Raw genomic sequence first — 23,169 nt, 5'->3', positions numbered from 1 at the left:
TCATGCAGGTCAATCTCGAGATTGGGATGAACGCCCCTCTTTCGGCAGAACAAGATGCAGGTACTCTTTTGCGCGTTCAGTTTAAAACCATTCTCATCTGCCCATAGAGAGACCTTGTTCAAACCTAGTTGAATCTGACGTTCACACACTGAGATGTTACAGGACTTAAAGCCGACCTGCTCGACGTCCACATATGTACAAAAAAACATATTTCGTGGGATAACGAGTCGCAAAGAGTTTTTTTTTTCACTATAAAAAGTGTACAACTCAATACCCCTCCTTGCGGCACTCCTGTCTCTTGAACGATTGTACGGGACAACACCATGCCCACTCAAACACGAAATGTCCGATTAGACAGGTAGCTTTCCATTACTTGCCCCACCGCAGTGGTCCAGTGGCTAAGGTACTCGGCTCCTGACCCGCAGGCCGCGGGATCGAATCCCGGCTGTGGCGGCTGCATTTCCGATGGAGGCGGAAATGTTGTAGGCCCGTGTGCTCAGATTTGGGTGCACGGTAAAGAAGCCGAGGTGGTCTAAACTTCCGGAGCCCTCTTCTACGGCGTCTCTCATAATCATATGGTGGTTTTGGGACGTTAAACCCCACATATCGATCGAGCTTCCGATTATTTTAAACAATATGCCCCGCACACCTAGGTGTGACAGGTGTCGGAGTATGCCAAAGCGCCACGTAGTGTCATAGGCCTTCTCCGTATCGAGGAACACTTACAGAAAGAATTGTTAATGAATGAAAGAATCATGAACTTGTGCCTCGATACGGACAAGGTGGTCAGTAGTGGACTTAGCCTCTCGAAACCCGCACTGGTATGGGTCAAGCAGGCTATTTGTTTCAAGGAAAAGCATCAATCGTCTGTCATGATGATGATATATGGTCTTTTTTGGCACAAGGGCCATTTGATTGCCAAAGAGCGCCAGTTCATGGGACAAGGAATGTGGATAATGATTGTGATTAGCGGCTGTATAAGGGCCTTAAAATTCCTCGCAGTAAGGCGGGTAAAAACATACAAGTAATAAAATCATGACTATGCCATGAAAGTTGTCTGTGGTGTGAATAGGTGACAAAAGTTGGTGATAATGTAAAACGATGGTGGACATGTATGACATTAGCACAAGTACCTCACTCGTTCATACTCTTGCGTCCAAGGGCTGTGAGGCAAGTGCTTTCCTGTATAGCCACCGCAACAAAAACCTCTCTGGAGAGGTCGTGCTACAGAATGCCCGGGTATATGATATGAAAATTATGGATTTCTTTTATAAATGCTAACAATAATTTATGACTAAAAAGCGGTTCCCTACCAACGAACATTGCAGGGTGTAAAGGTATAAGTTGTCGGTAGGGTAAAGGAAAACGCTGTTTTCCTGGAGTTTCTAAGTGTTTGCACTGAATTAACATGTGAAGGACTGTTAATGCTTCACCACATCTGTCACACAATGGTGGATCGCCACCGGACAAAAGATATGTATGCTTCGTGTATGTGTGTCCTATCCTGAGTCTCGTAAGTATTACCTCTGTATGACACGATTTTTATACTCGCAGCCAATGACCAAGGTGTGGCTTAATAATGCGTAGTTTGTTTTGTGTATGTGTATCCCACTTGCTCTGCCAGTAGTCCCTGAGGTTTCGTTTGAGAGACGGCTTAAGATCAAGGGCCGGGATTAATATGGGTGTAGGGGCAGTGCTTTTGTGGACGAATGCAGCGAGCTGATCCGCCCTCACGTTGATTGATTGATATGTGGGGTTTAACGTCCCAAAACCACTATATGATTATGAGAGACGCCTTAGTGGAGGGCTCCGGAAATTTCGACCACCTGGGGTTCTTTAACGTGCACCCAAATCTGAGCACACGGGCCTATAATATTTCCGCCTCCAATGAAAATGCAGCCGCCACAGCAGGGATTTGAACCCCCGACCTGCGGGTCAGCAGCCGAGTACCTTAGCCACTAGACCACCGTGGCGGGGCTCCGCCCTCACGTTGCCTTAGATCTCACGGTGCCATGGCACCCAGCGCACTACAACATGTTGTCTGAGTGTGTAGAGTGTGCACAAAATGGAGTAAAGTGAGACAATGACCAGTTTTTTTGTTTTTTAAGACTGTGCAGAGCCGTTACCACACTGAGGGAGTCTGTGTAAATTACTGCTTTTCGTACTTGTAATTGTTTTATGTAATTAGCTGCCACAAGTATCACGTAAGCTTCCGCTGTGAAGATACTTGTGCCTGGATGTAGAGGGCCCACATCAGAAAAGGATGGGCCGACAGCAGCGTAGGACACAGAGGAGATAGATCTGTAAAGAACTCAGGACGTGTGTATTTCTGTTGAAGTTCCATAAAGTATGTTCGGATATGGGCAATAGGTGCATGTTTTGTAACTTCTAGGAAAGACACATCGCAGTCTACAGTCTGCCACTGCCACGGTGGCGGGTACGCTACAGGAGCCAATAAACTGTGTTCAAGTGACACTCCAGTGTCTTCCGCTAGACTGCCTCATAGGGCTGCCTCATCGAGGGCTGCCTCATTGAGGGCTGCCTCATTGAAGGCCTGTTTTGAAACAGAATTGAGCTCGACAGATCAGTAATAGTAGAGTATGAGGGGTGCTTCTTGTCTGCTTTCACCTTAAGAAAATATACAAAGGACATGTAAGTTCTCTGTAGATGAAGCGACCATTTATTTGACTCAACGTAAAGGCTTTTTACAGGGCTGGTACGAAAAAGCACCCGTAGAAATGCGGATGCCCAAATGGTGCACAGGGTCCAGCATCTTCGAAGCACTTTGAGTTGCAGACTGATTAACAACGACCCCATAATCTAAGCGGGTGCGAATGAGGCTTCGATACAGATTCATGAGGCATTGCCTATCACTACCCCAAGTAGTATGTGACAACACTTTTATAACAATCATGGCTTTTAAATATTTTGTTTTTAAATACTTGATATGCGGTGCGAAGGTCAACTTGTTGTCCAAGATTAAGCCTAAGAATTTATGCTCGGCTTTGACAGACAGACGTTGCCCATTCAGTCGAATGTCAGGTTCGAAGTGCATGCCTCTCTTTCGAGACAACAAGACACACGTTTTTTTTTGTGGGTAAAGTCGAAATCCGTTTTCATCTGCCCAATTGGAAACCTTTTTTATACCCAGCTTAACCGGCCGCTCACACATTGCCAAGTTGCATGACTTGAAGCCAAGCTGAACGTCGTCGACATATGTATAATAGAACATATTGCGGGGGATGGACAAGTGCAAGAAATTCACTTTGATAATAAAAAGTGTGCAACTAAGTAATCCACCTTGTGGCACGCCTGATTTCTGGACAAATGTTTGGGAGAGAACACTGCCCACACGGACACGGAATGTCCTGTTTGACAGTCAACTTTCAATTATGTGAAACATTCTTCCGCGCACACCAAGCTGGAACATGTCTCTTAGAATTCCAAAACGCCATGTTGTATCATAAGCCTTTTCGATATCGACGAACACAGAGAGAAAATATTGTTTATGGACAAAGGCGTCTCTGATCTGTGCCTCGATACGAACAAGGTGGTCTGTGGTGGGTCTATTTTATCGAAACCCGCGCTGAAATGGGTCGAGCAAATTGTTTATTTCAAGGATATGTACAAGTCGGCATTTATCATTTTTTCGAAGACTTTGCACAAGCAGCTTGTAAGTGCAATAGGCCTATAATTTGAACCTAAAGAAGTGTCCTTGCCCTCTTTCAAAATGGGAATTATAATAGCCTCTTTCCAGGAGGTAAGGATAGTGCAGAAAAACAAATAGCATTGTACAAACAAACTAAGGTTTTTCGTGTTTCGGCTGGTAGGTTTTTTACCATTTCATACACCACACGGTCAGAACCTGGGGCAGAAGTACTGCAGGAGTTTAGAGATGTTTGGAGCTCAACTAGACTGAAAGCTTGGTTATATGCCTCGTATCTAGTGGATTTGTGTTCGAGTTTCTGCTTTTCTATTCTTGTTCTGTATTTTTGGAAAATGTCAGTATAGTGGGACGAGCTGGATACCCGTTCAAAGTGTGCACCCAGGAGGTTTGCTTGATCTTTCACTCCTTTCACTTGATCTTTCTCTCACTCCCACTCGTAAACACTCGTGTGTTTACGAGTGGGAGTGAGTGTACTTGCCTTCCTGCTACCCTACGAACCATGTTCCACGTTTTGGCCTCTTGTGTATATGAATTTATCCCTGATAAAAACTTGTGGCAGCTTTCTCTTCTGGCCTGCCGACGCGTTCTCCTGGCTTGAGATTTTATTTTCTTAAAGCTCTCAAAGTTTTCCGCTGTCGGCGAGGTCCGCAGCAACCTCCATGCCCTGTTCTGTTCCTTTCGCGCATTCTGACACTCAGTGTTCCACCACGGGACGTGTCGTTTGCCGGGCCGTCCATATGTTTGTGGAATGCACTTCGCTGCTGCGTCAGTAAGCAAAGCCGTGAAGTACTGCACAGCTTCATCTATGCCTGATACGCATATGTCAGTCCAATTTAAGTGAGTAAGCTTTTGAAATTGTTCCCAGTCGGCTTTGTTTACCAGCCATTTGGGAACATGTGGAGGACATTCATATATTATATGTGTACTCAAAACTAAAGGAAAATGGTCACTTCGGTATGGAATATTTATGACTTTCCACTGAAGTAATGGTACAAGTGAAGGGGATGCGATACTGAGGTCTATGGAAGAGTAAGTTTTGTTGGCAAAGTTATAGTATGTTGCCTCTTTCCTATTCAACAGACAAGCACCTGATGAAATGAGGAATTGTTCAATGAGACGACCTCGTGCATCACAGCGAGAGTCACCCCACAGACCATTATGTGCGTTCAGGTCCCCAAGGACCAGATAAGGTTCAGGTAGTTTGTCTATTAAAGACTGGAATTGAAGTTTTTCAAGGCGGTGGTGCGGAGGTATCTACAAAGAGCGGACAGTGACGAGTTTGTTTAGAATAACTGCTCGGACAGCCACCGCCTCGAGGGAAGTTTGAAGGGGTAATTGTGTACATGCTATACCTTGACCAACTATAGCCGCTACACCACCGGATGGTGGCATGTCATCATCTCTATCCTTTCGGAAGATTACGTAGTTACGTAAAAAGTTTGTGTTTGTTCGTTTCAAGTGTGTCTCTTGTACACACAGCACTCTAGGATTGTGTTCATGGAGGAGTTCTTGTAAATCGTCGAGATTTCGAAGAAGGCCTTGGATGTTCCACTGTAATATTTCTGTCTGCATATTTAAACAAGAGAGACGCTGCTGTGTGTACAAAGGGTATCCTGTGTTGGAGTGAGCTCGGTAATTCAGGTGGCAGGACGGTTGTCTGGCCCCGTTATTGGTTTTTTTATTTTCCTTGGCGCGCTCCAAGGAGCCGCGCCGCAGTTTTGGTACCAAGGGTACCGTTGTGTCCCTTGCCTCCTCAGAGGCACTGGGTGCCCTCACATGCGAGCTGGTGGTTCGAATTTTAGGCCTCGCCTGGTGAGGGGAGGATTTGAGACCAGAGCATCCTGGAGTCTCTGGCCTCAATTTGCTAGGAGGCGGAGTAGACTGAACTACTGCCACCTTAGGGGCAGGCGCCACAGCCGACGGCTCGCTCTGCGCTGGCCAAAGGAGTGGCGAGGGCTGGTGCGGCGTTGCCCCCTGACGCACCGCATCAGCATATGTAGCGCCATAAAATGGTAATACTCTTCGTCTTGCTTCCTTGAATGTGATATTTTCTTTATTTTCAATGTGATGGTTTGTTTTTCTTTTTTCCAAAACGAACAAGACCGTGAGTATGCGGCATGATTTCCGCCACAGTTCATACAGTGTGATGGTTCTTCGCAATTGTCAGAATTGTGACCTGACACTCCACATTGTGCACAAGTTTGGTGACCACGACAGCTTTGTGAGCCGTGTCTATACTTCTGGCATTTAAAAGAACGACGTGGGTTAGGTATGTATGGTCTGATCGACGTCTTCGTGTACCCTGTTTGAATACTTTCTGGCAGATTACTAGAAGCGAATGTGAATATTAGGTGTTTCGTTGGTGTTACCTTGTTGTCTCTTCTAATGATGATCCTTTGTACATTGGTCACATTCTGACTCTCCAACCCCTCCAGAAGTTCCTCTTACAGCACGCCGAGCAAATCAGCATCAGATACTGCTCCACGGGTTGTGTTCATAGATCTGTGTGGCGTTACAGCGATAGGAGTGTCACCAAAAGTTGAAAGATTCTGTAGCTTTTCAAACTGTTCTTTTTCTCGAACTTCAAGGAGGAGGTCTCTGCTGGCCATTTTGGTAACTTTGTATCCGGCTCCAAGAGTTTCTGTGAGACATCTGGCTACTACAAAGGGGGATACAGTTCTGGCTTGCTTGCTGCTTATCTGACTATGTATAACATGTAAATGGGGGAAGTTTTCACTTGATCGGTTGAAAAAACCTAAGTCTTCGGTGCGTACGCGCTTTAAGGCGGTACGATCACTTAATAAGAGAAATGCTCTATGCATGCCAGTTTAATTTTCTTCAGAAGCGTTGGCGGCCACCCACCACGGAGCCCAACGAGGGGACGCTGCAAGTTTGCGGATGCTAAATCCTGCAGACGCCAGCCGTACAACGCTACCATAACACAATGCGCCTAGACCCAGGTTGGCTATTAGCACATGATTAACCCTAGCCGCCAGGAAGTTTGGAAGTAGACAGAAGAGAGTAGAAGACAGGACAGATAGAGAGAGATAAAGACGAAGATGTAGGGAGATATAGGAAAAGGCGACTGCCGATTTACCTTGGGTGGGTCAACCCAGGGGTGCCGTCTACGTGAAGCCGGGGCCAAAGGGGTGTGTTGCCTCTGCCGGGGGGCCTTAAAGGTCCAATCACCCAGCGTCAGCTCAACTCCCAGGATCCCCTTTTCCCCGGACACGGCAAAGCCACGGACGGCTAGAGTGTGGGAGAGAGTCAAAACTCCCCCGTTAGCTCGGGTCCGTGGTGTCGCTACACACCAAACGTCTACTTGAGCAGGCGCCCCTGCGGGTAGAATGATGATGATGATGATAAGGAGGAGGAGGAAGAGGAGGATGGTGGTGTGATGATGATGATAATGACGATGATGCATGGCATTTAGTGGTGCAAGAGCCATGGTTTGGCCAAAGAGCGCCAGAACTGTGGTTATGTTGTATTGCTTTATGGTTCATGCAGTGGTCGTTGAGAAACCTTAAAATCTAAACTGTAAGTGCTTTACAATAACTGAAATTTAAAATTATGGTGGCTGCTGTAGTGGAGTGAACGCTATGAGCAGGGGTTGTCAAATTCTAAAAGATAATGCCTTAACTCCTAATAGATAAAATACGAAGTAGCACATCAGCCTCACAAAGGCCTTGAGTACAAGGTCCAGGAGACATGTGCCATTACAAATAAAAATTGCAACTACTGCATCTTCTGGGAGGAAGTGTAACCATTATTAGGGCAGATAATATTGAGCAAGCGGACATCGCTCAAAAAAGCCAAAACGAATTTGACGCTAAATAGTGGTTTTTTCCTAGGAAGAGAGACAAGTGAAGAGGTATGCATTGTTTATATGTTAGATGGAAGAGTCTCATCCTTTCAATTTTTGCCTCATAACATTACTACAGGACATACTGAATAATAAGCCTTTCGTCACATCTATCACGCAGGGGATGCTTCTCACCAGTCAATAAAAAACGGTGCTTACCGTAAGTGTATCACATTCTGAAGGGACGGAATAGGACTCACTTCGCCCCTACTTGGTTATTGATGGCCAATGTCCAAACTGTTGCTTAACTATGTGGAGTTTGTTTAAAGTATGAGAGTGCAAGTCATGTTGCCAGTGAGTTCGTCGTTTTTTCGCAGGTATGGCTTTAAATATTGTGCGGGGACAGCAATAGATGTTTTATGTGCGTCTGCGTGGAGTGCATATGCGATTCGGTCCACCAGTACATTTTCTTCAATACCTCTGTTCCAAGGCACCCAGCGCACTGTTATATGTTGGACAATGGTGTAGACAGAGAACAGTAGCGAAAACAAGTCTACGACAACTGGGTTTCTGAGTTTCCTACATCACACTAGGCTTCAACCACGCTCACTGAGTCGGTGTATATAACTGCCTTAGCCTGTTTAAGTTGCTTGATGTGTTTGAAAGCCGAACGTAAGGCATATGCCTCTGCTGTAAAGATACTTGTATTGGATTGTAGAACATTTGATTCAGAAAAGGATGAACCAACAGCTGCATAAGAAACGCCGGTCTCAGAATTGGACGCATCTGTGTAATATTCAGGACAGAAGTATTTCGACTGAAGCTCAAGAAAATGTGTGTGGATATGGGTGTCTGTAGCATGCTAAGTCACTTCCGTAAATGACGTGTCGCCGTACACAATGTTTCACAGCCATAGCGGGAACGGTTCAGATGGAGCCATTAGGCGATACACAAGAAGCAGAACATACATATCGTCACACAACCTCCTAAATCAAAGTGCAAATGGCTCTTTTACTGTGTCTTTGTTGGGAAAACGCAGTGCAGATGAGGTATCATTGATTGTGAGATAGCAAGGGTAGTGTTTGTTAGGATGTACATTCAAGAATTGATGAAAAGTACACTATGATCGTTGTAGGCCAAGCGAACACTAATTTGACTCGACATATAGGCTTTGGATTGGGCTTGTTCTGAAAGCCCCAGTGGCGAGACGTGTGCCTAAATGGCGGATAGGGTCCAACATCTTCGAGGCGCTGAGTGTAGCCGATTGATTAACTACAGTGCCGTAGTCTATCCGTGATATAACAAGGCTTCTCTAAATATTTAACAGGCATTTTCCGACACTACCCCATGAGGTGTGTGAAAAGATCTTCAGGATCTTCATTGTTTTCAGGCATCTAGCTTTGAAGGACTTAAGGTTGGGGATAAAGTAAGCTTGGATTCAAGTGTAACACCTGGAAATTTTAGCTCTGCATACAGCGCTAAGCGTTGTCCATGAAGTTTATTAGCTGGATCTGAGAGCAAGGCCATTATCCTAGTGAAAAGGACAATGGAGCGTTTTTTGTAGATTAAGTTTGAAGTCATTCTCATCAGCCCATAATAATACTTTGTTTAGGGTAACCTGTACATGTTGCTTACAGATAGTTCGCCCAAAGGACCTAAATCATACTTGCACATCTTCGACATGCACGGAGTAGAAGTTGTCTTTAGGAATTGAGTATCGCGAAGAAGTCAATTTTACAATAAAAAAGATGCAGCTAAGCACACCACATTGAGGTACCCCAGTTTCTTGAATGAATGATATTGAAAGCGTGTTACCAACCTTGACATAGAATGTACAGTTTGATAAGTAACACTCAATAATTTAAAGCATGTTCCCGCCAACACCCATTGTGGACAAATCACGAAGAATTCCATAGCGCCACGTCATATCGTACGCTTTTTTTATTGTCAAGAAAAACTGAGAGGAAGTATTCTTAAGGGAAAAATGCATTACGAATGTAGGTCTCTACACGCGCAAGGTGGTCTGTTGTCAACCTGCCCTCCCTAAAGCCACACTGATACGGGTCTAGAAGGTTGTTTGATTTAGGATGACACAATAGGCAGCGGTTTATCATTTTTCAAACACCTTGCTGAGGCAGCTCGCTAGTGCAATAGGGCAGTAGCTTGTTACCAAAGAAGAGTATTTGCCCTGCTTTAATATGAGAACTACTATCGCTTCTTTCCACGTGTCTGGAAGGTGTCCATCAGCCCAAATATTGTTGTCGATTGCAAGCAGTGTCATTTGTGTGTCAAGATGTACGTGCCTAATTATGTCAAATACAATTCTGTCAAGTCCCGAAGCAGAGCTCTGACATGAAGAGAGGGCAGCCCTTAACCCCGCAATGCAAAAAAGGACGATTATAAGGTTTCTTCTCATATCATTTATGATCCAGTGCTTTGAGTTCTTCTTTGTGTTTTTGGAATGACTTTCGATAGGCAATAGAGCTGGATACACGTTTGAAGTGCTCTCACCAAACGTCTGCCTGATCTTTCAAGGTGTTCCTCACATAATTCACAAGTGGCATTGATTGATATGTGGGGTTTAACGTCCCAAAACCACCATATGAATATGAGAGACGCCGTGGTGGAGGGCCCCGGTAATTTCGACCATTTGGGGTTCTTTAACGTGCACCCAAATCTGAGCACACGGGCCTACACCATTTCCGCCTCCATCGGAAATGCAGCCGCCGAAGCCGGGATAATTCACAAGTGTCAGTGGTTGGGCTTGTTGCCCCTTTAACTTCCTTGGATTATTCCATACTCTAGGTTCTTAAGTGTGTGAGTTTATGCAGGAGAGGAACTTCTCCCAGCTTGTCCTTCTGGCCTGCCTCCGAGTGCGCCTACTCTGTGATCTGGTCAGTTTAAACTGTACCAGATTGTCCACAGTTGGATATTTCCGCAAGGTACCCCACGCCTTATTTCGCTTTTTTCGCGCTTGCTTGCAGTCGTCGTTCTACCAGGGAACTCTTCGTCTGCTAGAGTGTCCATTTCAATGTGAAATCACTTTTTTGGCTGCGTCTAAAATTGCGTTGATGGCAAGGCACAGACATGTCCACAATTATTGCCACACCTCCCGATGAAGCAAGAGTTTCGTTACGATCCTTCCCATAGGTGCATAACGCCGGAGAAAATTCGTGTGTTTCGAGTTCAAATGTGTCTCCTGGACAAAGAACACCTTAGACTGGTGGGAGCATAACAGCTCGTTTCCGTCGTCTAGGTTGCAAATGGGGCCCCTTGTATTTCAAAACATTATTTGTGCCGACATATTAGTAAAGATTGAGGTGTTCTAGGTGTGAGAGTACTAGATGGTATTGCTCAAGAGTCCTTGGGAGAACCCGTGATTTTCTGCTTTCCTTTTTATTGCGGTCTGTAGAGTTGCACCGCTGCTTCGGCGCCAAAGGCACCGGAGTAGTATCGATTGCCTGCTGGGAGCCACTGGATACCCGCGTATGTAGGCTGATCGAGTTTAAGACCTCGATTGGCGAGACAAAGATTTGTGACCCGATGACTCTGGAGTCACCGAGTTCTGTGGTGTTGGCGGAGCAGATTGAACTACTGCCGCATTGGGAGCGGGTGGCACAGCCGACCGCACGCTCAACGCAGGCCGGGCTGGGGGCATAGGCTGGTGCCATATCCGCATAAGTGATGCCATAAAATGGCGTAACTCGTTTCCTGGCTTCCTTAAAACATATGTTCCTTAAAACATATGTTCCCTCAGACTTTTAATGAAAATATTTCTTTTTCCTTTTTTTCATGATTCACATATTCACGAGTATGCCGGGTGGATACCGCCGCAATTTACACAACAAGCTGCGGCCCCGCAGTCTTCAGAAATGTGGTCCGTTGAGGTACATCTGGCACAAGTGGACTGACCTTTGCAAATATGGGAGCTGTGGCCGCACCTCTAGCACCTAAAGCGTCTATGTGGGTTTGGTGCGTAGGGCCGAACTCTAAGTTAAGTGTAAACTGTCTCAATGGTTTCTGGCAGTTCACTTGATTCAAAAGTTAGTATTATGTGTTTGGTTGGCTCCTCTGAATTGTTCCTTCTGTTTTTATTCACTGTACGTTGAGGACAATTTTATGTTTCCATTCATCAAATAGGTCATGTTCAGAAAGGTTCAGGAGATCATCTGAGACGACACCACGAACGGTGTTCATAGACCTATGTGGGGTGGCTGTGACAGGAATGTTCCCGAATGATATCCGGTTGGAGAGGTTTTTTCATACTGCGTCCTGTCTGATTTCCAGGAGTAGATCGCCACTGGCCATCTTAGTCACCTTGTAACCTGGTCCTAGTTTTTCAGTGAAACTTTTTGCCACCACAAGTACTGAAATGATTCCGGCTTTTTCGTTTGATTTCTCAATGCGTACAACGTCGTATTTTGGACAACGTTCGGACGTCTTGGAAACAAAAAAATTGGCAGCATATCCACAGAGTGAATAATGGAGAGTGGGGCGAAGCATTCGTCCGTCCATTCGTTCTTGCTTCCTTCTGTCTGTGCGACCGTCCATGCGTCCATCCGCCCGTCCGTGCGTGCGTCTGTTCCTGCGTTCGTCCATGCATCCGCCCCTGCGTCCGTTCATGCGTCCATTCATGCATCTGTCTGTGTGTTCGTTCGTCCATCTATTCAACACTCCAAGTACCACCATCTCGCATCTTTTCATCATATATTCCTCACATAGAAACACCGTCATCCAGCGGACATTCCAAGGACTAAACGAGAGGTGGCACACGCACACTTTCTAACAGCTTGCGCTTCGGGTCAACTTCTCACCTTTATCCACCTCGAGTTCATGGTATATACTAGTTCACTGTATTCTTGGCAATGCGGCCCAACACTCGCTAAACCTTTCTAAAACCAAGGAGGTTACGCCCAGCGAATATAACGTAGCAACCTTTTCCTGGCAGATAGAGCTCAATGTACATGCCAATGGCTGCATGGGAAATGAGAGACAGGATAATTCGGCTTTTACTTTCTTGCGGCTTGCACTTCGTACCTACTTCCCACCTTTAACTACCTCGAGTTCATTCATGGTATATACTAGTTCATTGTATTCATGGCATTGCGGCTCAACGCTCGCTAAACCTTTCTAAAACTAAGGTAGTTACACCCAGCGGGTATAACGTAGCAATCCTTTCCCTTCATATAGTGCTCAATGTACATGCAATGGCTGCTAATGGGGATCGCAGCGTGCACGTTAACTAAAAGCCGAATGCTCCTGTCTCTCATACCCCATTATCAGCTATTGGCAAGTACATTGAGCACTATTTTTTGTTGTTCAATAACGCACAGAAGGAATCTCTCACCGGCACCACCTTGGAGGTCAAAATGTTTGCAGGTCAAAGCGTAAGACTGGTTATATACTACGCGGGACAAATGGGTGCCGCTATAAGGAGCTTCGCCCCTAATTGCAGGGGTGCTTCGGTGCGTACCCTTTTCAGGGTACGATCAAGTTGGTGAAATGATGTACTTAACATAGTAAGCGTTTCTGTTTAGGTGGTGCTGCCAACCGCCCATCACCAATCCCAACAAGGAATACGACACGAAAAGTGCAATGAGAAGTCTGCCAACGTCAGCCGTACACCCCGCTTTATCCAAACATGGTGAGCCAAGACTGGCCAACCACACAATGTTAATCGTAGCCGCCAGAAAGTTTTGAATTAAACGAAAGACAGTAGAGGACAAGACAGATAGAAAGTGAGAGATAAAGACGAAGATACGTAGGGAGAGGGAGATAGAAAAGGCGACTACCGATTCCCCCTGGGTGGTTCAGCCCATGGGTGCCGTCTACGTAGCCAAAGTCAAACAGGTGTGTTGCCTCTGCCGGGAGCCTTAAAGGCAAGGGCGGATCCAGCCACCCAATTTAGGGGGGCGTTCACTTGAATTACCACCGGAAAGGAGGGCATGGTCATTAATTTCTTTGTTTTTGCTAGCACGAAAATTCCGTAATGGCACAAATACTGTTAATGTGCGCTTACAGTGTGGTCCCACTCATTTGTTTTAACTGATTATAGCAGGTGGACGGCAAGCCCTGAAGAGAGGGGGAGGAATAATGACAGGCTTTGGGGGGGGGGGACCGATCGCCCCTATCACCCTCCTCTGGATCCACCACTGTTTAAAGGCCCAATCAACCGGCGTCGGCTCAACCCCCAGGATTCCCTTATACCCCGGACACGGCTCAGCCACGCCCAGCTGGGCTTGGGAGGAGGTCGAAGCCCCCCCCCCCCCGTTAGCTCTAGTCCTTGGTGTCACTACGTACCAAACGCCTACTCGCGCAAGCGCCCCTGCGGGGATCGATTTTGAAAACAGCCACACCACCCATGACGCCAGTGTCCTCCTGTCTAAACTGCGGCTTCGACGCTTGATTAGGCTCGGGCTTCGACTTTCGTTGGCCCGTCTGCGGTGTTTCTTTCTTCGGATTTGCCCCGGCATTTAGAATGTTCTTGGTGTCGTCTGGTTCTGCTGGCTTTGGCTGCTTCGGCTCACTATCTTTGTTCGGGTTAGTCCGGGGCTGTTCATTTTTTTTCTTTGTGACTGCTCTCTGGCAAACTTTCCCAAACTTTCTTGTTCCATACCTTCAGTCTCGTCGTCTTGGCTTAGCTGGTCTTCTGGCTTTTTAGTTAGTTATGAAGGGTTTATTGGCGCAAAAGCTACTAAGGCTAGGCTGCGCCAAACACAAGGTACATAGTGATAACCACTAATACATCTTCATTCTAAAGGTTATGGAGCAATCCACTTTCTTTTAGGAAATTGATAACGTTAGACAGTGGAACAGGTGAATCATCTCCTAAAATTTGTTTTTGGTGCATCAGTGTGTGGTGTTTGTATAGTGCTCTGAAATGCTTTCGTCTTTCTGTTTCAATGTATGGACACGTGATTAGAATATATAAAACCGTTCATGGCTGTTGACATTTTTCACGTTCCGGCAAAATTTCTCGTCTAAGCAAAAAGTTGTTAGTGAGGAGAGTGTGCCCAATGCGGAGTCGGCATAGGGTGACTTGAATAAAGTGTTCTTGGCGAGCACATGACTTCCATTCGCCCACTGTGGGCTTCACCAAATGCAGTTCATTACTCGTGCAAGAGTCCCATTGTTCCTGCCATCTTGATGATAACGCTACACGAATAGTACGTAGGCTATCTTTAGGAGGAATCTTTGTCTGTTTAACTGATGTCTGTACTACTAGTGATGCACATTTGTCCACCTTTTCATTGCCTGGTATGCATATGTGGCTTGGAACCCCACAGAAGCGGACAGTCATATTCTCATTATTTGAAACAATCATATGTACGATATCACGTAGTAAATTTTCGCACTCATATTTCAAATATGGCAATTTTATTGAACTTAATTAGTCAGTGTATATGATTGCTTCTCTGTATTCATCAGTGATGATTTTTTACTGCTTCCCATCAGGCGTACATTTCAGCGCTGAAAATGTACATGCACTCTGGTAGTCTAACACTGACAGCGCTTTCTTCTGTCACAATCCCAATGCCAACATGGTGTTTTGTTTTCGAGCCATCTGTGTAAATTTCAGTATAACCTTTATATTTCTCCTGGATTGCGCACAATTCTTGAATGAAGTGTTGTGGTGTGGTGTCGTTTTTCTTAAATCGGGTCAGTGAAAAATCGCACAGTTGTGCCAGGTCAGCCCATGGCGGCAGTCTCGGTGGTTTGATGGTGACCTTCAGTGCGTCATTACAAATTTGTAGTTGTGGCAATGCTCTTAGAAGCGTAAAATCAATGGTTTTATGAGGTGTGGCCTGTTTGAGTAGTGTAAGCGTGAGTGGCATTGCGTGATGATGTCGTGGCATATATGTTCAGACTGTTTCCTAATCCTCAAAACATAGAAGTGGGTTAAAATATGCGACGCTTGCATAGCGGAGGTTCATTGCAATTTATGTACAAACACTGGGCTGGGGATGTTCTACAAGCACCATTTGATAAACACAGACCAAGATTGTGTACAGGGTCTAAACGGCAAATGTAAGATTCTCTGGCCAAGCCGCAAACAATGCACCCATAGTCTAAAATGCTACGCACAAGAGAACGATAAACCTTCAATTGGCATATTCGATGAGAACCCCAATGCTTATGCGATAAAACCTTTAAAATATTAAGCGTTTTATTGGCCTTGATTTTGAGTGCATTATATGAGCAAGAAAGATCAGTTTACTGTCGAATGTAACCCCTAAGAATTTTCGTTCATGCTTTATCTCATCATCGCGATGTTGTTTAATGTAAGCTCTGGGTCTGGAAATAATCCTCTTTTCAGGGTAAATACCACAACAACCATCTTTCGTGTAGACAATTGGAAGCAATTTCTGTCAGCCAAATGTGTTGGTTTGTTTATGGTAACTTGAATTTGCCTTTCACATGTTGATAGGTTAAATGCACGAGGAGTAATTTGGAGATCGTCAACATATAGTGAGTGCATGATTGTGGGTGGTATGACCATGATGATTGAATTCCTTTTTACGCTGAAAAGAGTAGGGCTAATGACGCAGCTTTCAAGGACGCCGTTTTCATGGATAAATGTACGTGAATGCACAGTGCCTAACCGCACCTGACATGTTCTGTTAGTCGTGAAATCGAACAAACATTTCAGTATTTTGCCTCTAATGCCTGGATTAGCGAGGTCTTGCAGAATTTCGTGTCGCAACGTGATAATGTAAGACTTTTCTAAGTCGAAAAAAATCGCAAGACAGTGCGGCTTGTGACGAAAAGACTCTCGTATTTCATGCTCCAGACGAAAAAGATGGTCAGTGGTCAAGCAACATTTTTTATATCCGCACTGATGATTGCCTATCAAAGTTGTGGAGTAGAGAATAAGTGATAGTGTAGAATTTATTATGCTTTCGTAATTTTTCGCCAGGCAGCTGGTAAGAGCGATCGGTCTGTAGCTGCTATAGGGGACGTTGGGGTTTTTCCAGCTTTGAGAAATGGACTACCATGGCAGTTTTTCATTGTTCTGATATAGATTTAGATTGCCGTACCATGTTGAAAAAGGTAAGTAAAACTTTTGTAGATGTTTTGGACAGGTGTGCCAGCATAGAGTAGTGTATATTGTCGGGGCCTACTGCCGTTTTTTTACCTTGTGAGAGCGCCATCTTTAGTTCCTGTAGTGTTAGGGGTTGGTTGTAAGCTTCGTGTGATGCACCTGTGAGCGGTAGTTTCTGCTTCTCTGCAGTTTCTTTGTGTTGGAGCAAAGTATCAGTGTAGCTGGCTGAACTGAAAATGTTGTGAAAATGTTCCCCCAATAGGTCGGCTTGTTCTTGTGTTGATGTCTGGTTGTCTGGGCTTATGAGAATGGGTATTGTGTAGGCTGAGTAGTCTCCTCTGAATTCTCTCAACTAGACCCAAAATCGCTTAGATGAGACAGTGCTATTTATGGAAGACACGTAATTGCGTTATAATGTTTTTTTTTCCAGTCTGTCTACGGTTATATCGCGCCTTCGCTTTAGCCTGCTTGAAGTTCACGAGGTTACTATATGTGGGGTACCTCCTCAGGACACCCCAGGCTTTCTTTTTTTTGCAGTTCCTTTGCTTTGGTGCATTCCTTTGTTTACCAGACATTTCGTTTATTTCGGACATGATTTGATGATCTTGGTATCGTTTTTTCGGCGGCTGTAATTATGACATCCGTGATTTTGTCGTTTATGTGATCGATAGCGATATCTAGCGAGATGCCGTTCTCGAGTTTTGCATTCTCTGAAAACAGTGGCCAGTCCGCAAGATGGATTAGCCAGCGGCGTGGTTTAGAGGTGATGGTGGGTAGTGAGGATGGCAGTTTGACGATTGCAGCTAGGTGATCCCTGCCGTCCGAAGAGTCGAGGACTTCCCACTTGAAATTATTAAAAACAGATGGTGAACAGAACGCTAGATCGAGGCAACTAAACTTGCCTGAGCTTGCTGAAAAGTATGTTGGTGTGCCAGAGTTTAAAAAACTGTGGGGAAGCCTTCGAACAGTGGGTCGTCCTCTCAACAAAACGTCTCAACAAAACAAATATTATTCGATAAAACAAAATCTTCAATCAGTTGCTCTCTTTGGTCCCTTTTGTCGCTGCCCCATAGCGTACCATAAGGGTTAAAATCTCCTTCGAGAAGAGATGGTTCTGGAAGTTCAACGGACGAGTCCTCGAGTTTTTGTAGCGCTAATTGTTCGTTGGGGGGGGTAATGTAGATAGAGCAGATGGATGTTGTTTTGTGTGCAATAATGCTGACTGCCACAGCCTCGAGAGAAGTGTTTATGTGATTGCTCTGGTCGGAATTCCGCTTTTTATTACAATTGCATCTCGTCCCGATAAACGGCTACAATGTTGCCGGTCCTTACGGACAACTGTATACCCGTTTAATATACGAGTGTGCTTTGCACCCAGGTTTGTTTCCTGGAGGCAAAATGATATCGGGGAAAACTTGTTAAAGTTGTCTTTAATGTCACCTAAGCTTTGAAGTAGGCCTCTGATTTTCCAGCAAATAATAAAAGACATGATTGAAATATAAGGAAGCAAATGTACTAATAAAGTGAATTGATTGTTAAAATTATGGTAGGTGACATATGATAAAAACTGGGTTCATGCGGAGCAATAACCACTTAGGTTATCGCTTGGGTTGCAGCGTTACTGGGTTCTTGTCCCGCTTGGCGCGCTCGAGAGAGTGCTGGTCTTCGGTGTCGACGACCCCGAGCTTTTAGGGTCGACCTCAATCGCCTTGTCAGAGGCACTGGTGTATCGGGAGACAGGCACTGAGACGTGCGTCTCGGGCATTGGTGGGGGGCTGAGTCGCGGGCCCTGCGCAATCGAAGCAAGTAGGGCCGCCTTGGATGTTGATGGTGGAGCAGTACTGGCTGCTACCACCAAGGGGGCAGGTGGAGCTCCTACGGGACCACTGGCCACGATCCCCGTAGGCTTCTGAGGTTGTTGTAGATATTGCGGAAAAGCCTGGCATAGCTTTTCTGAGTGAAGAGTTCGAGCCTCTTTCTCGCTTCGAAGGTTAGTATTTCCTTGGCTGTTAGAGCAACTATTTCTTTTTCTTTTTTTTTTGTAGCAAGGACACGATCTGGAATAGGCTGGGTTGTCGCCTTTGCAGTTCACACAGCGGGTAGACTGCTGACATTTCTCTGATTTGTGATCGTTGGCGCTGCAGTTGCTACAGGTTTTTTTTTTACTTCTACAACATTGCGAAGCATGGCCGAACCTCTGGCACTTGAAGCATCGCCTCGGATTCGGTATGTGTGGTCTGACATTTATTTTCAGGTATGCTGCTTCGAGGGAGCTAGGAAGTGTCTTTGTGCCAAAAGTCAAGATTATGTGTTTTCTCGGGAGTTGTTCGTTTTTTCATCTCATAGTTATTCGTATTACCTTTATTACATTTCGATCTTGAATACCATCGAGGAGCTCCTCGTCGCTCAGGTTCAGGAAACCTACTTCGGAGATAACATACCTACATGGGTTCAGAGATCGGTGGGCTGTGATTGTGATATCCATGTTTCCGACACTGTCTATGTCATAGAGTTTTGTTACTTGTTTTACTTGTTCTTTCCTTTTTTCTATTAGGAGGTCTACGGTGTTAGTTTTTGGTGCTTTGTATTTCTTTCCTATTGCTTCGGTTAGGGATTTTGCCACCAAGAAAGGGTACAGTTTGCGCAGAGTTGTACTACCTTCGCTATGCAAAACATGGAAACGGGGGAAGTTGTTTAGGTTGGTTTCATGGTTGAATTGAGATGGAAATTGGGTGCGACCCCTTTTTAGAGGTTGATCCGGGAGTTTGGGGAACGCTTCCACCACAACATAGTTGGGATAGTTCGCCAACAGCGCCGACCGCCCACCACAGAGACCTACAAGGGGAAGCGGCAGACCTTCATAAAAGAGTCTGCACGAGGCCAGTCGTACGCCGTCGCTACAACATAATATGGTATACCAAGGTTGGATGACCACACACGGTTAAGCCTTGCCGGCAGGAAAATTAGAAGTGACTAGAAGAGAGGAGAAGACAGGAAAGATGTAAAGTTAGAGGGAAAGACGAAGGTGTAGGTAGAGAGATAGGAAAAGGCGACTGCCAAATCCCCTGGGTGTGTAAGCCCAGGGGTGACGTCTACGTGAAGCCGGGGCCAAAGAGTTGCGTTGCCTCTGTGGGGGGGGGCGGGGGGGGGGCTAAAGGTCCTATCTTTGGACATGGCAAAGCCACGCACGGCTAGGCTTGGAAGGGAGTCGAAGCTCCCGTTAGCTCGGGTCCGTGGTGGCGCTACACACCAAACGCCTGCTTGCGCAGATGCCCCTGTGGGGTTCTAGATTTTTGTCTTCTACAACCTCGCCCTCATTATCCTCATGACTCGCATTTTGTCCTAGGGCTGTCTGTTCGCCGTCTTCGTTTTTCTTTCCCTCTTCGCCACCTTTTCCTGATGTTTCTTTCACCGTTCCGGGTTTTTCATTCACTCTCTCCGTCTGGCTGTCTTTTCTCGCAGCAACGTGTTGGGAGTTAATCTGCCTTTCCCTGCTTCCAGCTTCAGCTGTGCCCTTGTCTTCCGGCTTTATTTCACCTCTGGCAGACGTCTTGGGTTTCAGTTCTTCGGGTTCCTTAGTTCTAGGCGTTCTCGTAGTTTCCTTCACTCTTTCTGCCACGCTGTCATTTCTCGCAGAACCGTGTTGGGAGTTCGTCTGCTTTTCTTTGTCACGATCCTCGGTTTCATCCTTTTCTTTTGGTTTTCCTTCACCCTCAGCTACAGCTTCGCCCTTGTCGTTTGGCTTCCTCTTGCTGCGGCAGACATCTTCGGCTTCACATCTTCGCCCTCCTTTGTTGTCAGTGCTTTACAGTCGGCGGAACTCTCAGCGTGCGACAGGGCTTGTTTGAAAAGTGGGTCTACATGCATTTTGCGGGGCGCAACTGGCGCGACTTCTGGTTCCTGTAGACACTGGGCGTTCCCTGCTCCAGCCGCGACGCTTCTGGGTAAGAGTAGATGATGGCCTGTCGCGTAAACTCGGGAGCCAAGGTGGACGAAGGTACGACAGAAACGTACCTCAATATCCTTCTACGATGTGATTTGGGAGCTCCTCAAATGGCACCAGTCATTGGCAGCTCCAACCAGTCGGGCCTTGGCAATTTCCAGCGTGTAGGCAGCTGACTACGTATGTAGTTTAGACGTTCTACGAACGATTTCAAGCCACTTGCACGTTGAGGAAGCATCTTCGGAGCCGTAAAAGGGGCTGATGTTGCGGCTAAAGTGAGTGATCACCTGGAACGTTGACGCTGGTTGAAGCTGTGCTGCACCGGCCAAAATCAGTCGTTTCAGAAGGGTCGATAGTAGACGGTCTTTTTCTTGGATAGCTTTGAGTAAGTCGCGAGCCTTCACGGTGTCGACATTGCCAAAGTTTGTACCTTCTCCACCGCAAGTTGGCTTGTCTCTTCCGTCGGTGCGTTACATCTCAGAGTTAGAGTTACGTTAACCAGCTACGTAGACTGATGGAACTCACATTTTATCTATGTGGTGTTTGATCGCGATCCCATTTCTGAAATTTTTACTTCGACCTCGTAATAAAAAGAATAGTTTACCAACACATAATAAAACACACGCTATACTCAAACGCCACACAGGCTACTAAACGCCACACAGGACATACCGCACGAGAGTCTCTAACGTCATCGTTTTCCTTCTCTATGTACAAAAGGCACGTGAATTTCGTACATCCAGCATTTCATAGACAGGTCGCTGCGGCTGAATACCCGTGCGCCGCTTTAAAATTCAGTTGTTTCAACAGTTCTTTTTCTAAGAAATGAAGTTTCCACATTCGTAATCTTCCGATATTTTTTGCACCTGCATGGCACACACAGACAAACGCCCACACGAATGTGCATAAACTGTCATTGAGCACTGCCCTCCGACCTCCAAACAATTTTTGGCTATGGCCTTAGTAGCCAACGAGAGACAAATGCACTCCTTGCGATAGACTCACGTCGAACCTCTTCGAGAACGTACGCTTTCTTCATGTTAATCAGGCTAACGTCCAAGAAGCCGCAATATCTGATGCACATTTACAAAAAAGAAACTGCTAGATAAGCCGGACGTTTTTCCGAGAAAGTTCAGGAGACGTCAGACGTCATCTGCGCGCTCTTTATCGCGCGCAGATGGTAGTCAATTATCTCTAGAGAACCTATTTTTCTTTCTGAGGTTTTGTTTTTCTCGGAAGAAGAACCTCTACAAAATAAAGGACAAGACAGAAGTGTGTACTACATCTTTTCCCAAAGTTCTGAACCTTTAAAAAAGGCGTTTATGCAATATCTTATTTCCTGGAAGGGGGATAGGTAGTGCAATACACACCCACAGACACACACAATATATATATATATATATATATATATATATATATATAGGAACAGTTACTGGTGTGGATGGTGTGGATAAAGCAAAGATAATGAAGGTTTGATCGAGCACCGTAACTTTAAAAGACGGGTGAAAGCTTCTTCGATGCCGAAACAAGCAATAAACGTTGGTAATCTGTAAAGCTACCAAACACAATGTAAGTTTCAACTTAATAAGAACGCTCACGTCTTGGCCCTATACAGTTTATCTCATTTATTATAGTTATATTAACATCTGGGGTTTTACGTCAAAAAACCACGATATGATTATGAGAGACGCCGTAGTAGAGGGCCATGTCGATTTCAATCTTCTGGTGTTTTTTAAAGTGCACTGACATTGCACAGAACTCGGGCCTCTACCATTTCTCCACGACCCGCCACGGTGGTTTAGTGGCTAAGGTACTCGGCTGCTGACCCGCTGGTCGCGGGATCAAATCCCGGATGCGGCCGCCGCATTTTCGATACAGGCGAAAAGGCTGTAGGCCCGTGCGAGCTCGGATTCGGGTGCACGTTAAAGAACCCCAGGTGGTCTGAATTTCCGGAGCCATCCACTACGGCGTCTCTCATAATCATATGGTGGTTTCGGAACCTTAAACTCCCGATATAAATAAATCAATTCGCCTCCATCGAAGTGCGGCCGCCACGGCCGGGGTCAAACTCGTGACCTTTGGGTCCACAGCCGCGCACCGTAGCCACTATTCCTTCAAGACGGAAAGTTTATCGTATTTATTAGCGGCGATCTGATCGCTATCCTTCCAACGGATGCGAAGGTCGCGCATATTACAAGTGGCGACGCTGCCTATGCGCAAATAATGTTGCACAAGGACCCCGTACACACAGTTGTTATTCTAATCGATAACTTCCGATAACTCACCCTGGTGGAAGAACGGTAGCAAATGCACGATAAAAAGCAGCGTGGCTGGAGTTGACGGGCTCATCGCTACGAGAACAAGGAATATTACAAGTGCAGTCGAACAGCGAATACGGGCCGCTGTCCAGGCAACTTCAACAGCGCTTATCACAGCGATAACGCTTGCGGTGACGTCGTGGAGCGATGATAAGAGTGACGGTGTATATAAAGACGGTCAGAATTCACTCGCACTGGAAAGCAAACACAGCGGGCTCTTCCGCCGTTAATGTGGGTATGCTCGATGACTTTGTCAATTCGCTTATCGTGCAGTGAAGCGCCCTGTCACTTTGGCAACGCCGAAGGAATGTCGTTTTCAACGTAAGACACAGATACTGGCGTCGTTTTATGTTATAGGCCAAATACCTCCATAGGACGACGCGACAATGGCACCTA

General features: G+C 45.9%; 1 protein-coding gene across 1 annotated transcript in view; it reads right to left on the bottom strand.

The window, feature by feature from the left end:
• The window catches only part of LOC119170725 (uncharacterized), a 53,855-nt gene extending 31,001 nt beyond the window's left edge, over nt 1-22,854 (bottom strand). Inside the window, exon 1 of the mRNA XM_037421968.2 lies at nt 22,741-22,854. Within this exon, the coding sequence (XP_037277865.1) occupies nt 22,741-22,804 (64 nt within the window). The 5' untranslated portion in view covers nt 22,805-22,854. The remainder of the gene's footprint in view (nt 1-22,740) is intronic.
• Nucleotides 22,855-23,169: the final 315 nt, after the last annotated feature.

Source organism: Rhipicephalus microplus, chromosome 2 (assembly GCF_043290135.1).
Source record: "Rhipicephalus microplus isolate Deutch F79 chromosome 2, USDA_Rmic, whole genome shotgun sequence".
NCBI classification, from domain to species: domain Eukaryota; kingdom Metazoa; phylum Arthropoda; class Arachnida; order Ixodida; family Ixodidae; genus Rhipicephalus; species Rhipicephalus microplus.
This window is presented reverse-complemented; position numbering and strand designations above follow the sequence as displayed.